At 38.2% G+C, this 13,155-nt stretch overlaps 1 protein-coding gene across 3 annotated transcripts; it reads left to right on the plus strand.

Annotated features, from left to right (window-relative positions):
* The first annotated feature begins 1,656 nt into the window (after positions 1 to 1,656).
* Positions 1,657 to 13,079, plus strand: FSD1 (fibronectin type III and SPRY domain containing 1). 3 transcript variants are annotated; one of them, XM_053461742.1, is made up of 13 exons: positions 1,657 to 1,755; positions 1,851 to 1,946; positions 2,030 to 2,161; positions 2,788 to 2,889; positions 5,522 to 5,544; positions 6,261 to 6,382; positions 7,098 to 7,310; positions 8,792 to 8,890; positions 10,350 to 10,509; positions 10,669 to 10,748; positions 10,862 to 11,113; positions 11,980 to 12,068; positions 12,750 to 13,079. In XM_053461742.1, exons 1-13 carry the CDS (start codon positions 1,741 to 1,743, stop codon positions 12,858 to 12,860), a joined length of 1,494 nt encoding a protein of 497 aa, XP_053317717.1. In that variant the 5' UTR covers positions 1,657 to 1,740; the 3' UTR covers positions 12,861 to 13,079. The 3 variants fall into 3 exon arrangements, with proteins under 3 accessions (XP_053317717.1, XP_053317716.1, XP_053317718.1); XM_053461741.1 differs by having other exon boundaries at positions 1,671 to 1,770; XM_053461743.1 differs by lacking the exons at positions 1,657 to 1,755; positions 1,851 to 1,946; positions 2,030 to 2,161 and adding an exon at positions 2,436 to 2,503.
* The last annotated feature ends 76 nt before the right edge of the window (positions 13,080 to 13,155 follow it).

A 13,155-nucleotide genomic window follows, 5' to 3' on the forward strand; every position in this document is an offset into this window, starting at 1 on the left:
TATCAGAAACAGGTAAAATGTGTTACTTAGGATGTGTAACTATAATATTCCATCCATAATCCTCATGTAGAAAAATGATCATACCCATATTCTTATCAGAAACGGGTCAAATGTGTTCCTTGGCATGTGTAACCATAATATTCCACCTATAATCCCCATGTAAAAAAATATTAGACCTTTGACGGACGGATGGTCTCTGCCGTCAATAGTTCCAGTGATCTCCTACAGTTCCCTCGGTATACTCCAGACTTCCAGTAACCAAATAGTTACACTCCACGATGAAGTGTTCCTTGTCCCAAATCACAGACACAGACATGGTTTTAGGCTTGAACAAGTAAGAATCTCTTTTATTGTACACCAAACTTTATACATGAGACCATCTTGATAAGAACAGGGTGAATAATACATTAGCTTAACCCCTTCAATCCCCTATGGACGTACCGGTACGTCCAGCCCTTCGTGCAGCGTCAGGGACACATCCCTGGACTCCCCACTCCCCTGGACAGCCTGGACTCCCCACTGATAGCAGAAGCCGGCATCGCTTCAATCAAAAGGGGAGCTACCCTCCCTACCATATATGGATATCCAGGGGTGTGGCTGTAGCGACCAATAGGGAAGGTGCCTACCCAGCGACTAATTGCTACAGATGCTCCTGTGACAATACCCATATTCTTATGAGAAACAGGTTAAGTATGTTACTTGGCATGTGTAACCATAATATTTCACCCATAATCCCCATGTTTAAGAAATATATTCCCAGATAGTGCCAATCAAAACAGGTAAAATATAGTGTTTGCACATACATGTACCATATTAAATCAATATTTTGATTAAATAAAATTTTTCTATTATTTCTATATAATTTACTATGATTTCGTTATAAAACTACATATTTCATCAAGTAAATAGTTAAACATTTGCAGCTTCTTTTTGCAACTTAGTATATAGAACTACAGAAAAGAAGATACTTTGATTTACCATGAGTGTACTGACACCTAGTGATAGTGATGAGCATTGCAGCCAATCATCCCATCATCCCAATATGCTGTTTAGTACGTCCCAACAATAAATTTCATCAGTTTCATCATATCCTTTACATGTATGTATTGTAAGAAGAGCTGTACAAATTGTGGGTGTTATATAAATAAAAAATTATAATATAATATAATATGTAAAAAGGTAGCCCTGTACTACCTTAAATTTGTATATTTGTAAAAGTCAATAGCTTGGTTACCATAACATTCTATCGTTAGTATGTTCCCTTCTCGGATCCTATTCATCTCACATACTACATGTTAGCACCATGTGAAAAAACTACAGGGTCATAAAGCATGAATGCCCTGACAACAAACAAACAAAAAACTCCACAGTATTTCGGGACCGCCATCTTTATTGTCCTGTGTTTGAGGGTTAATTTAAATTAAAAAAAAAATTAAAAAAGGAACGGAAGTGTCTGGATCGCTTCTTCCCACAAAAAAACGCACCCTAGAGGTTGACATAATGCACCGTCTTCACTGTAAATGTCTCGGTCGCGTTATTCACGTATATTACACACCTAACACATCCCTTGACTGCGGGTAATATCGGTAGCTGACAGCTCGAAGAACGCCTTGCGGAAGTATTATGAAGAGTGCACTTCCTCCCTGGTCGCGCATGCGCAGAACAAGCATCGCGCCCTACAGTGTTCCATTGTGATAGTAAAATCTGCCGTGGAATGTTTTTTGACCCGAAAGCAGCAGGATGGAAGATCAGAAGGTGGCTCGTTGTTTGGTATATTCATATTCGTATTGTAGTTTACTTATGGGCATCACGTGTGCTTATGCAGAGGGTATGATACTTTTCTTTTCTAGGATGAGCTACGTAAAATCATCACCACTCTGGCCCTGAAAAATGAAGAGATTCAAAATTTTGTCTATAGTCTGAAGCAGATGTTGCAGAATGTTGAGGTAACATTTGCTCTTAAAACCAGGTCATACAATTTGGTCTCAGGCTGTCCATCACTCTATCAGTAAACTGTATCTTCTTACAGGATAATTCCACGCGTGTTCAGGGTGAATTAGAAGGGGAATTTCAGTCTCTCTATAGCGTACTGGATCAGCTAAAGGAGGGTATGCTTATGAAGATCAAGCAGGACCGTGCCAGCCGTATATATGAATTACAGGTAAAATAAAAGTGTATGGTGTTACGGGCCCATAGGAAAGCAGATCTAGGTTATCTATAAGGTTAACTGGTGGCATAATTAGAAATGCACCATGCAGGGCACCAGTGATTTCTGTGCAGTATGCATTTTTCATGGAAACTTTGACACCTTACGTAGACCTGAATCATTTGATCCTAGGATGTCTGCTCAGAATGAACATTGCGGTGTATGTTTGTTCAGAACATCATACGATATTCCGATGCCTGATAACAAATCTAATTGATGCTTCTTACAGCTTTGGTGACCAAATCGGCCATGCTTTCCAGAACAGGTATAATTGTCCCTAATCGCTTGCCAGCACAGGTAAGGCGCTGCCCTGCTCTGTGTGAGATGTATAAACTTATGAACGTGACTTACTCCCATAATTTGCAGGGTAACATTTTACCTGTGCTGGTAAGCGTTATATGAACATTTCTTTTCTATCCTGGAAAACATGGCGATGTGGTCACCCTACTAACAGTGTGCTGTTTACTGTGTATGTACTCATCTAGGATGTTTTATATGTGTGTTACGTCCTAAGACCCTGTTGCGTGGTTTGCATACCAAAAACCAGTTACATTTATTTGCTTCCCTTCCTTCATCTTTAGAATCAGCTGACCGCCTGCGTTAAAGCATTGGAAAGCTCGGAGGAACTCCTAGAAACTGCAAACCAAACCCTGACAGCATGCGAGACAGATGGCTTTTCTCAGGTACCTCATGGATGGAAGGGGAGTATAAAAAGGGAAGAGAGTAAATCCATTATATTTGTCTACATGGGTATATAGATCTATGGAATAGTTGCAAAAGCTGTGTACGTGTCCCAGGCACAAGCTCCCAAAAAACATCTGCCACAATGTAAACAGAGACGGGAAATATTATAGCGAGGAAGTGAAAACTACTGCCTTTGGAGGTGGTGTCAAAATATACTGTAAGTGATTTTAAGAATATACTGGATCTCTTTATGGGAAGACACGACATTTATTGATATGATGTCACTTCACCATTGGCTGCTGAGCCAGTGCTGGAGCTGACTCATGCTAAGCACACCACGTGGGCACAGGTAGTAGGAGATGTGTTCTCCTTCAAGCCTAGGAGCTGGAGGTAGGGGACAGAGACAATTACCGTATTTGCTCGATTATAAGACGACCCCGATTATAAGACGACCCCCCAAAATCAAAATATTAATTTAGGAAAAAAACAAAAACCCTGAATATAAGACTACCCTATAGGGAAAAAGTTTTACCAGTAAATATTAATTAATGTAAATTATTTTCATGTTTAATAAAAGCTATGATTGAGAAAAATATATTTTTTAAATTTCCTTTTATTTGCCAACCTGCCCCCCCCAGTTATGCCACTCTGCCCCCAGAAATGCTTTATACCCCCCTATTTGCCACTCTGCCCCATGATATGCCTTATACCCCTGTATGCCACTCTGGCATATAGGGGGTTAAAAGGCATATCATGGGGCTGAGTGGCATATAGGGGGGTATAAAGCATTTCTGGAGGTATATAGGCATATCATGGGGCTGAGTGGCATATAGGGGGTTAAAATGCATTTCTGGAGGTCCAGAAATGCATTTTAACCCCCTATATGCCACTCAGCCCCATGATATGCCTTTTAACCCAGCATGTACTGGCTGCCTTGGCTTGATAGGAGTGTGATTGCTGTTAGCAGTTTGATATATATATATATATATATCAAACTGCTAACAGCAATCACACTCCTATCAAGCCAAGGCAGCCAGTACATGCTGGAACCTGGGGATGATAGCAGTGGGATTACAGCCTCCATATGCCATGCTACAACCCCCACCCCCCTTACACATCCATGCTATCACACACACACTCACACTCATTCACAAACATTTAAATACTCATTCATTCCCTTAATCACACACACTTCACATATACTCAAAAACCCTCCCCCACCCCCTCACCTGAACTGCAGATCTCCCACTCGCAGACTTCTGCAGGGGACCGGCTGTAGCAACTTCTCTGGCCCCGCCCTCAGAGGAGGGAGGGGGGAGATAGAGTTCTGTGAGGACGCTGCAAGCTTCCTGCCCTGCTTCTAACAGAAGAGACGCTGCTCGCGACCGGTAAGCAGCATGGCGCCAGCATTTTTTTGGGGTCTGATTAGAAGACGACCCCGATTATAAGACGAGGGGTATTTTTCAGAGCATTTGCTCTGGAAAAAACCTCGTCTTATAATCGAGCAAATACGGTACATCTGTGTGGTGGTTAGGGGTTAATCTTCGTAATCTCGCCATGCAATTGCAAAGGAGACCACACAAACATGTAAAGGGACCACTCTGTTCTAATATGAATTGAAGTGCATAGGAAAGCTGAAGTGTCCCTTTAATGAAGAACAGGTGTACTTAGAGCTTTACAGTTTACAGTATAATAAAAGGGACGACACAGCAAGTGTGGTGATATAATTATATTAGTCTATAGACATTTTGTTTAGGGTACATTATCTCCCTGCCAGTAGAGCTTACAGTCTAAGTAGTGGTAGGAAGTGTGTAGGCATACGGGGGGAAGAGAGTAAGTGCAATTTACAGGAGTTCTGATGCATGCCAAGGTTTCTAGGTTATTTTATCCGTTTTAGGGTGGGAAAGGTTTTCTGGAGAAAAGAAAGAGAGTATTCTGGACTCTGCCACTAGGTGAAAATACAGTAGTGCAAACACATATGCAGATGCTAGTGCATACACATATGCAGAACAGCTTGACTGTGCTGCCCCCCAGGAAGCAAGCAGCAGCTACTAGTGAACATGCAGTAAACACTGCTTGCATTACTGTATGGAGTACATTACTTAATCTCACTGTTGCTTGTCTATTTAAACCAAATATATTCAAAACAGTTTCACGTTTTCACAATTACACAACCATATCTAGTTTTTATTAATACATGTTTTTGCCAAAGGTGAAAATGTCCCTTTAGGAAAGTGATTGAATTATTGAAATGATAACCAGAAATGAGAATGACAGAAGCAGTCATATATTATAATGAAGGAGGAATAAAATTGTAATGGCCAGGTACAAACCGTGTACAAGTGGTGCAAAGAAGTAGGCAATTAAACTGAAGAACAAATAGCAGGATGATCAAGTTGTTTGTATGGGGTTGGAGAATGTGAAGACAAGTAAATATATTTAAATTTGCTAAAAAAAAAACAGACGTTGTGGCAAAAAATTATACTTATTTACCGGTAAGAGAAAATAATTTTATTTATTCTAAGATTATATTTACATTAAGAGGCTTCTAATGCAATGCATGTTCAACTGTATCACACTTGGTTTCTTCTTCTTAACTCATATTCTTTCTGTGTATATTTTGCTTCCAAGGCTGCCAAGGAGATAAAGGATTGGTACAGTAACCTTCAGTTTTAATATAGAGTATAGCGAATGTGGTTAACATGACATTCATTTTTATTACTTTCATCTTGCATAACTCCTACTGCCATCATGCATAATTCTGTTGTCCATGCTTTCTTGCCATTTTCTGTTTTCTGTTGTTAATGGAGATGTCATCCTACCACAAAACATATGAAATTAAGCGAGGTGCCCAGAGCAATTTGTTACCAAGTGGGATTTCTTCCCATAAATTGTTTTGATGCATGCATCCTATAGATTTATGAACTATGTTAAAGGAGCACTCCAGTCATATATCCATGACAAGTACGTATTGGAGTCCACTGCATTTTAGTGCATTCTTGGTTATCTGAGTTAGAAAATGAGAATTCTGTCCTGTTTAACTTCTTCCCAGCTACTTCTGCTGAAAGCAAGGACCATATTGCAATATGGTGTCTAAACACGGATGTGTTGCTAGCATAATACCTATAAGTCACTCCTGCTCCAGTGTCTTAGATGGCAGTGCTACTAATAATGTGCAAGAAGTTTACATGCTCTCTGGTTTCAGTAGATCTGCATGTAGTAAAATGCCTTGGTCTCCAAACTGCATAAAACTAATACATTTGTGGGAACTAGATTATTCTTTTAGTTCTTTGGACATGTCGTTTTTCCTTTCGTTGATCCCAACTTTCATCGCATTGTGTGATTGCTAATTTTCTGTTCTGTTCCATAGTGTTACCATGGCCCCAGCATTCCGTCTGTCCCTAAAGGCGAAAGTGACTGATAATATGAGTCACTTAATGGTGGATTTTACGCAGGAGCGGCATCTGCTTCAGAAACTCCACTTTCTTCCTGGTAATGTCTGTGAATGGTGCATGTTGCATTCCGCCGCATGTTTACATGTATATACCTCCTTCATTACATTCACTCACTAGCACAGGGCTCGACAAACCCCAGGTGCCAGGAAGCCATGGTGACTAGAAACCTCTTCCTGGTGCCCAGGCTTTGCAGGATAAGGGGGGGTGGGGGTAAACTGGCAAGGACTGCCATCATAAATCCGGCACCCTATGCTTTCCTGCAGAGGCACGGCAGTGAGGTGCCCAGCAGGGTCACATAATGCACGTCCCAAAAATGGTAGTTTTATTTTGAACGTATTTAACATGAACATATGACTGGAGTGTTAACAATCGGGTATTCAACTGCACAGCATCTAATACTAGAGCGGCACTACCATAGTATGGGCATTTCGTATAAAGTCTGTCATGGTCACAGTCTACAAAACGGTGCCTCTTTCACAGGCTAATCATTCCTTGCTCATGCTCTTTTAATAGACGGGTTCCATTTTTCCCAGATTCCCAGCAGATGTCTAAACCATGCGCATACAGTTATAAAATGTATCATAAGCCCTACCCCTTCCAACGGCTTTTAGTTCTCTTGTTTGTTTGTTTTTTTATTTTTAATTTTTTTGTTTTTTTTTAACTCTATTTAATTCATTTTTAAAAAACCCCTCCCCCATCTATCTTTTTCTATCACTCTTTTTGCCTCCTCTCTAACTTTTTCTATTCTTCAGTCCCCAGCACACCAGAGATCATGACGTCTGAGTGTCTTGTCGCAGATAATTGTGTATCTCTGGTATGGAAAATGCCAGAGGAGGAGCATATTGGAATACAGCATTACGTTCTTGAACATCGTAAAACCAACTTTCCAGGACCACCTCGTGCCAAGGAAGAGCAGCCATGGATGGTGGTTGAGGGCATAAAGACAACTGAATACACACTGACCTGTAAGAGAAAATAAAGCCGGGGTGGTGATTTTAGATGTAAAGTGGGTTGAAAAGGCAGTGTGTAGGGATGAAAATGTTCCAATATCTAAAAGTTTTAGAGTAGCCCAGACTGCAAAAATAAAGCTGCTTGACAGAGCATAAAAAATGTAAAGTGTTTTTATGTCACACTACTGTTTTGATATGCTTTCTCAGAGTTTTCAAATTTTTAGTAAATTATTTACGCCATTTATATTCTGTCTCTTTTGCTAAGGTGCATTTGTAAGGGTAAATAATAACAATATTTGTAATAATGTTTACAGATATTTTTAAATCTTTAGCATCTGTAAATGTGTATTTTATGTGGTGGTGACTAATCTTTTGCTGATGGTGGACATACATGTACTTCCCCACAAATCCTGCATTTAACACAATTGGATGTCCAACCTGCGGCCCTCCAGCTGCTTCAGGGCTACATCTCCCATACTCCTCAGCCAGACCCTTAGCTGAAAAAGCATTATGGGAGATGTAGTTCTGCAGCAGCTGGAGGGCCGCAGGTTGGACACCCCTGTAATATGCTAAATGCATATGGTGTGTTGCATCAGGGAGATCAGACCTTCTATTTCTATCCTGACAGATGAATTATAAAAGCATCTTCACCAAGTGCAGTCACATGAAATGGGTTTTAAACTACCTGTCCATAAATCAGCAGCTGAAAAAAGGTGGAAATATTTAAGTGATGTAACAGTAAGGGACAGTGTCAATTAACATTAAAACTGGTGATATAGAATTTAACAATAATGAATCTGAGATATTACTGTAATGAAACACTACATTAATGTAATGAATACATTTATTGTCACGAAATACTAAAGCTTGTGAAAGAAGTCCAGAGTAAATTTTAGAAAGTAAATTGTGTAAGTGTACAGTTTTAATTTTTGAATGAAGCGTTCTATAGTAGTTTTTTAATGGACTAAATTGTGAAAAATCTGGGGGGTTTCTTTCCTCTAACCCATTTCTATGTTTATGTCCTAAGAACTGTATTGGATTATAATGTGTGTGTGTATATATATATATATATATATATATATATATATATATATATATATATATATTTGAGAATGAATGTATATGCATAATTGAAAATTTAAGTGAAAATGCCTTATTTTTTGTGGCTGAGGGTTAGTTATAGTTATCAAATCCTGAACAGAATACACATGGTGCTTTGTAAATTAATAACCAAGTGATGTTTGCTTGGGTGTTTGTATAAATAGAAACATTGAAACAGTGAATAGAGATCAGATTTCATAGATCAATAACATTTGCTTGTGCAACCTGTAATTATAATAACATAAATTACAATATATTAGGGGATCTAGTTGAGCCGCTTTGTATATCATCTAGGTTTTTGCAACCATAATATCCTCATATTTGAAAACCAGGGCATTGCTCTATTGTGTTACAAGCTATACGTTTGAAGTCTGACTAGTCATCCTCCTTTCCAGGTCAACGCTTTGACATGAAATATATGAGCTTCAGAGTCAAAGCCTGTAATAAAGCTGTGAGTGGGGACTTCTCTGAACCAATCACATTGGAGACTCCAGGTAATGAGGTTCTTTTAGAGGCACCACATCTGATCTTTTGAAGCTGAGGGTATAGCTACTGCCTCCTAGGAGCTCCTGTCATACCTATGCATAGAGGTTTACATATGTAGAAATAAATAATCCGGTGAACATTTTATCATGAAAGGGATCTTAATGTGTATTGCTTGGAGGAAAGAAGAGAGGGAGGGGATGTGATAGAAACATTGTTAAGGGATTTAACCTCTTCAGTCTCCGGGCTTTGGTACCTCAAAGCCCGGAGCAATTTTGCCATTTTTGCGGTGTGTCGGTTCTCTTTTCCTGCGAATAGTGTACCCAACTAAACTATATATTTTTTTTTCTTCTTCAAGAAGAGATGGAGCTTTCTTTTGATACCATAGTTAGATAATTAACTGAAATTTTAGAATGACAAATTTAGTAAAAACTAGCAAAAATTAGAAGAAGAATTTTATATATATATATATTTATATGACGGGATTGCAACTCTATAAACCAAAAATACACACAAAAGTATATATTTCTGTAAAGCAGACAACCCAGACTATCGTATCGGGGGTATTAGGTGACTCTTCATCGCTGTCAAAGGTGGCTGCAGAAATTATTTCCTGTGCTTTTTGTCACCAACAAACCTGGACAAGTTTTTTCTTTCTTTCTAGAGGGCTTTATCTCCATCCCTTACATATAGTACCCTATAGGGTAGTATTTTTTATACTTATAGCTTAACGGGTTTGGGCAATGGCATGTAAAATCTTTTCTTTTTTTTTTTTTATCTTTTTTTTTTGTTTTTTTGTTTTCCGTGCACTATGGTTAGAGGTCTTCTTAGGGACCTCTTGAACATGTTATTAATGCCAGTGATGTCACAAAAAAGTAGTGATTTTTTTTTTTAACAATAAAAAAAATCACTAAAATAATACAATAAATAATAATTAAAAAAACTGTTTTTTTGATCACGACCTGTGCTACTTTTTTTTTTAGACTTTTTAGCCTACTTCACTTTGCAAGACTGGTTTTATTTAATTGATGTTTAGCTTCAACAGGGCTGGCAGTAATTGTGGCTGGGTGTGTCTGATAAAATTAACCCTAATTATCAATTATATTTGGTTAATTGGTTGATTTAGTAACTCAGGGGGAATTACTTTTTCACATGGGGCCAGGAAGGGTTGGATAGTTATTTTTTCCTTCTGTATATAATTTATAAACCTGCATTGTGTGTTAACTTGGGGTATCTTTGTCTAATATTAAAATGTTTTATGATCTGAAACATTTAAATATGACAAATATGCGAAAATAGAAGAAATCAGAAAGAGGGAAATACATTTTGAGAGCACAGTGCTGTGTCTTTTTTCCTGTGTACCTTAAACACCAGCCCTAAAAACTGCAAATATCAGTTGCTACGAGTTCTCTGCATCTGTGACATGCTTGCCTTCTTTTGACATGCCATGTATACTTTGATTCCCACAAGCTTTCTGGTTTCGTTTGGATTCTGGAAGTTCTCATCAGAACCTACGAGTGGAGGAAACAAGCGCAGAGTGGGATGCCCTGGGAGGTAAAGTTCAGGATGTAAAGAACAGAGAGAAGGAAGGGAAAGCAAGGGGAGCCTCACCCTGCAACTCTCCTGCCAGGTATGTGCTGTGCTGTGCTGTGTGACATATAACACAAACGCAACACATGCTTCAATCATTTGCTTCAATCTTAGCTCAGATTTATCTTTCTACTTAATCACATGACATTCTTTATAACAGTTTTTTTTAAATGTCTTTGTCTGCCATTACTTTACATAGATCTGTCCAGTCCCCTAAAAGAATGTCGTCATCTCGTGGCGGTAGAGACAGATTCACTGCTGAATCCTACACTGTATTAGGTAAAGCTTATGCTAGTTGTCATGGTAACGTGAATATGATGTGAAAGCCATCATAGTGCAGTCAATTAAATGAAAAGTAGAGAAAGCTATCATTCACTTTTTTTTTTTTGCAGGAGATTGTTTAATAGATGATGGGGAGTGTTACTGGGAGGTGCGATATGACACAGACAGTAAGGCCTTTGCAGTAGGAGTGTCATATCGCAGCTTGGGAAAGTTTGACCAGCTAGGAAAGACTTCATCTTCCTGGTGCCTTCACGTGAATAACTGGCTGCAGGTAGCATTCACTGCAAAACACGGGAATAAAGCCAGAGTACTGGATGTACCCCTACCAAGCAGGATTGGGATCTACTGCAACTACCAGGAGGGTTAGTACTAAACGTTCTCACATTTCTAATAGACCAATATTAAAGGTGCTGTTCCATCTGATCTGCTGAATTTAGTGTGCAAGTTCGAAACATAATACCTCCTACCTTCCCAGAAAGTAGTCAATAATCCCTCATTCATATTTTTTTTAGGGAATCCTAAATTGTCATGAAACACAAAAGCTGGGATTAATACATTTTTATCTACCAAGGTGCATTTTCATAACATACTTGTCCAAATGGGATGGCAAATTTAAGCCACATTAGAAAACACAAGCACATGACTAGAAAAAAGTATGACAAATATAATGACCATATTAAGTCACAACCGGGTGAAAGAACCTTGTGATACGATCAAAGAGACTATCATATGTATTAAACACGTTTGGTTTTTCTGTGCTTTATTCTTAATTATTTGTATTCTAGCCCTCCCTCCCATTTCATAATTGATTAAACTTTTGGCAACCCCTGGCCACATTACATTTCCTTGTCTAATTGAAAAGTAGACACAGCCCCTGCAACAAACACATTCTGCAAGAAAAACAAAATCTACAAGTTATAATACACTGTTTATTTGCTGCATGTTACATTACAAAAACCAATCAGAATGCATTGTATGCAGTCTATGAATCAGTACTTATTAGCTAACACGCCATTTACAGAAATTGCCTCTTTTACCCTGTGTAGTTACTAGCTTATTATATTTGTTTAAGCCATAATTTATATGCATACACTTAAAAGTTTGCATTTCTTTGCAACACTTTTTTCTCATAACTACTCAATACATGTGAGAGATTACAAATAATCGTTGCAAATAGTTGGTAAAAGGAACTCAACTGAGTGACACTGTTTTGTAACTTATTCCTTAGGTATCCTTTCTTTCTACAATGCTACCAACAAGCAGATGTTGCACACATTTCGCGCAAAGTTCACACAACCTCTTCTGCCAGCATTCATGGTAGGATTTTGTTTGGATATGGGGCATTTAATTGTTTGTTTTAATATAGAACTTTTAGTTAAACCCCTTTATGATCAAGGATATTTTGTTCCTTAGTTATATCTTTATGCCCTTTTAATACTACATCTGTACAGTCATGATTCTTCATCTTCATGTTTAATGTAAAACAACGTTTAGTCTATTTAATATGAATAATATATTCAATTATTTTTTTAAGCATAATTATTACTAGTTTACAAAATGTTGTTATGTTTTTCCTTAATTTTTTCTCCCCCTAAATTCCTCTGACTACTCAACAAACTAACCTAACAATAAAATTAATCCATAAAGGTGAAAATTATTGATGGACAAATATAAATTTGTTTACGCTGGATGATTTTTAAAAAATGTTTATTTTAGCAATTGTGTGCTCTGACTTTTCCACATGGTTAACCGGCTCCATTTGGTTCTGGGACTATTACAAACCGGAGCCTGTAGTTATATAATACTTACTGCTAGGTTTTTCATAGGACATGCTACCCTGTCCTAGTGTTCATTGCAACCACTTTTTTTTCAGGACTTAACAAAATGTCTTAAAGAGGTTAATTGTATTTGAGATTTCATAACTTAAGTTACACAATAAATTATGATATTGCTTGGTATTGTATGAGCTATAAAGAGTTTATCTCTTTCTCACTTCAGGTATGGTGCGGTAGTTTCTCTGTCCACCCCGGACTCCAGGTACCCAGCTGTGTGAGAAGTCTCCAGAAGCGCAACAGTACTACCAGTAGCTCCACCACAAGCCTTACCTAACAACCAGAGCATAATGCTGTGTTATCCCCATTGCCAACTACCCCAAATCCACTACTTGATTTATCCCAATATTATTTTCCTGTTTTACAGAAATGTGAATGTTATTGGCTACTGCTGTGAGATTGTATTCCTCCAGCATTTACTCATAGAGAAATGCACAGCACCGCTACGGAATATGACGGCACTATATAAAACAATAAATAATAATTTATGAGCATACTCTGGCTTAACAAGGCAATGCTTAAACTGCTAGTGATTTGGGGTTCTTCTCATTCTCATACAGAAAATAAAATAC

This window comes from Spea bombifrons, chromosome 1, assembly GCF_027358695.1.
Source record: "Spea bombifrons isolate aSpeBom1 chromosome 1, aSpeBom1.2.pri, whole genome shotgun sequence".
Taxonomy (NCBI): Eukaryota; Metazoa; Chordata; class Amphibia; order Anura; family Pelobatidae; genus Spea; species Spea bombifrons.

Bases quoted from the DNA above. Each gene is read 5' to 3' on its own strand.
- FSD1 (XM_053461741.1), top strand. From the start codon at position 1,741: ATGGAAGATCAGAAGGTGGCTCGTTGTTTG. The intron at 1,947-2,029 runs GTAACATTTGCT...ATCTTCTTACAG, and splicing joins AGATGTTGCAGAATGTTGAG to GATAATTCCACGCGTGTTCA. The intron at 2,162-2,787 runs GTAAAATAAAAG...CTTCATCTTTAG, and splicing joins GCCGTATATATGAATTACAG to AATCAGCTGACCGCCTGCGT.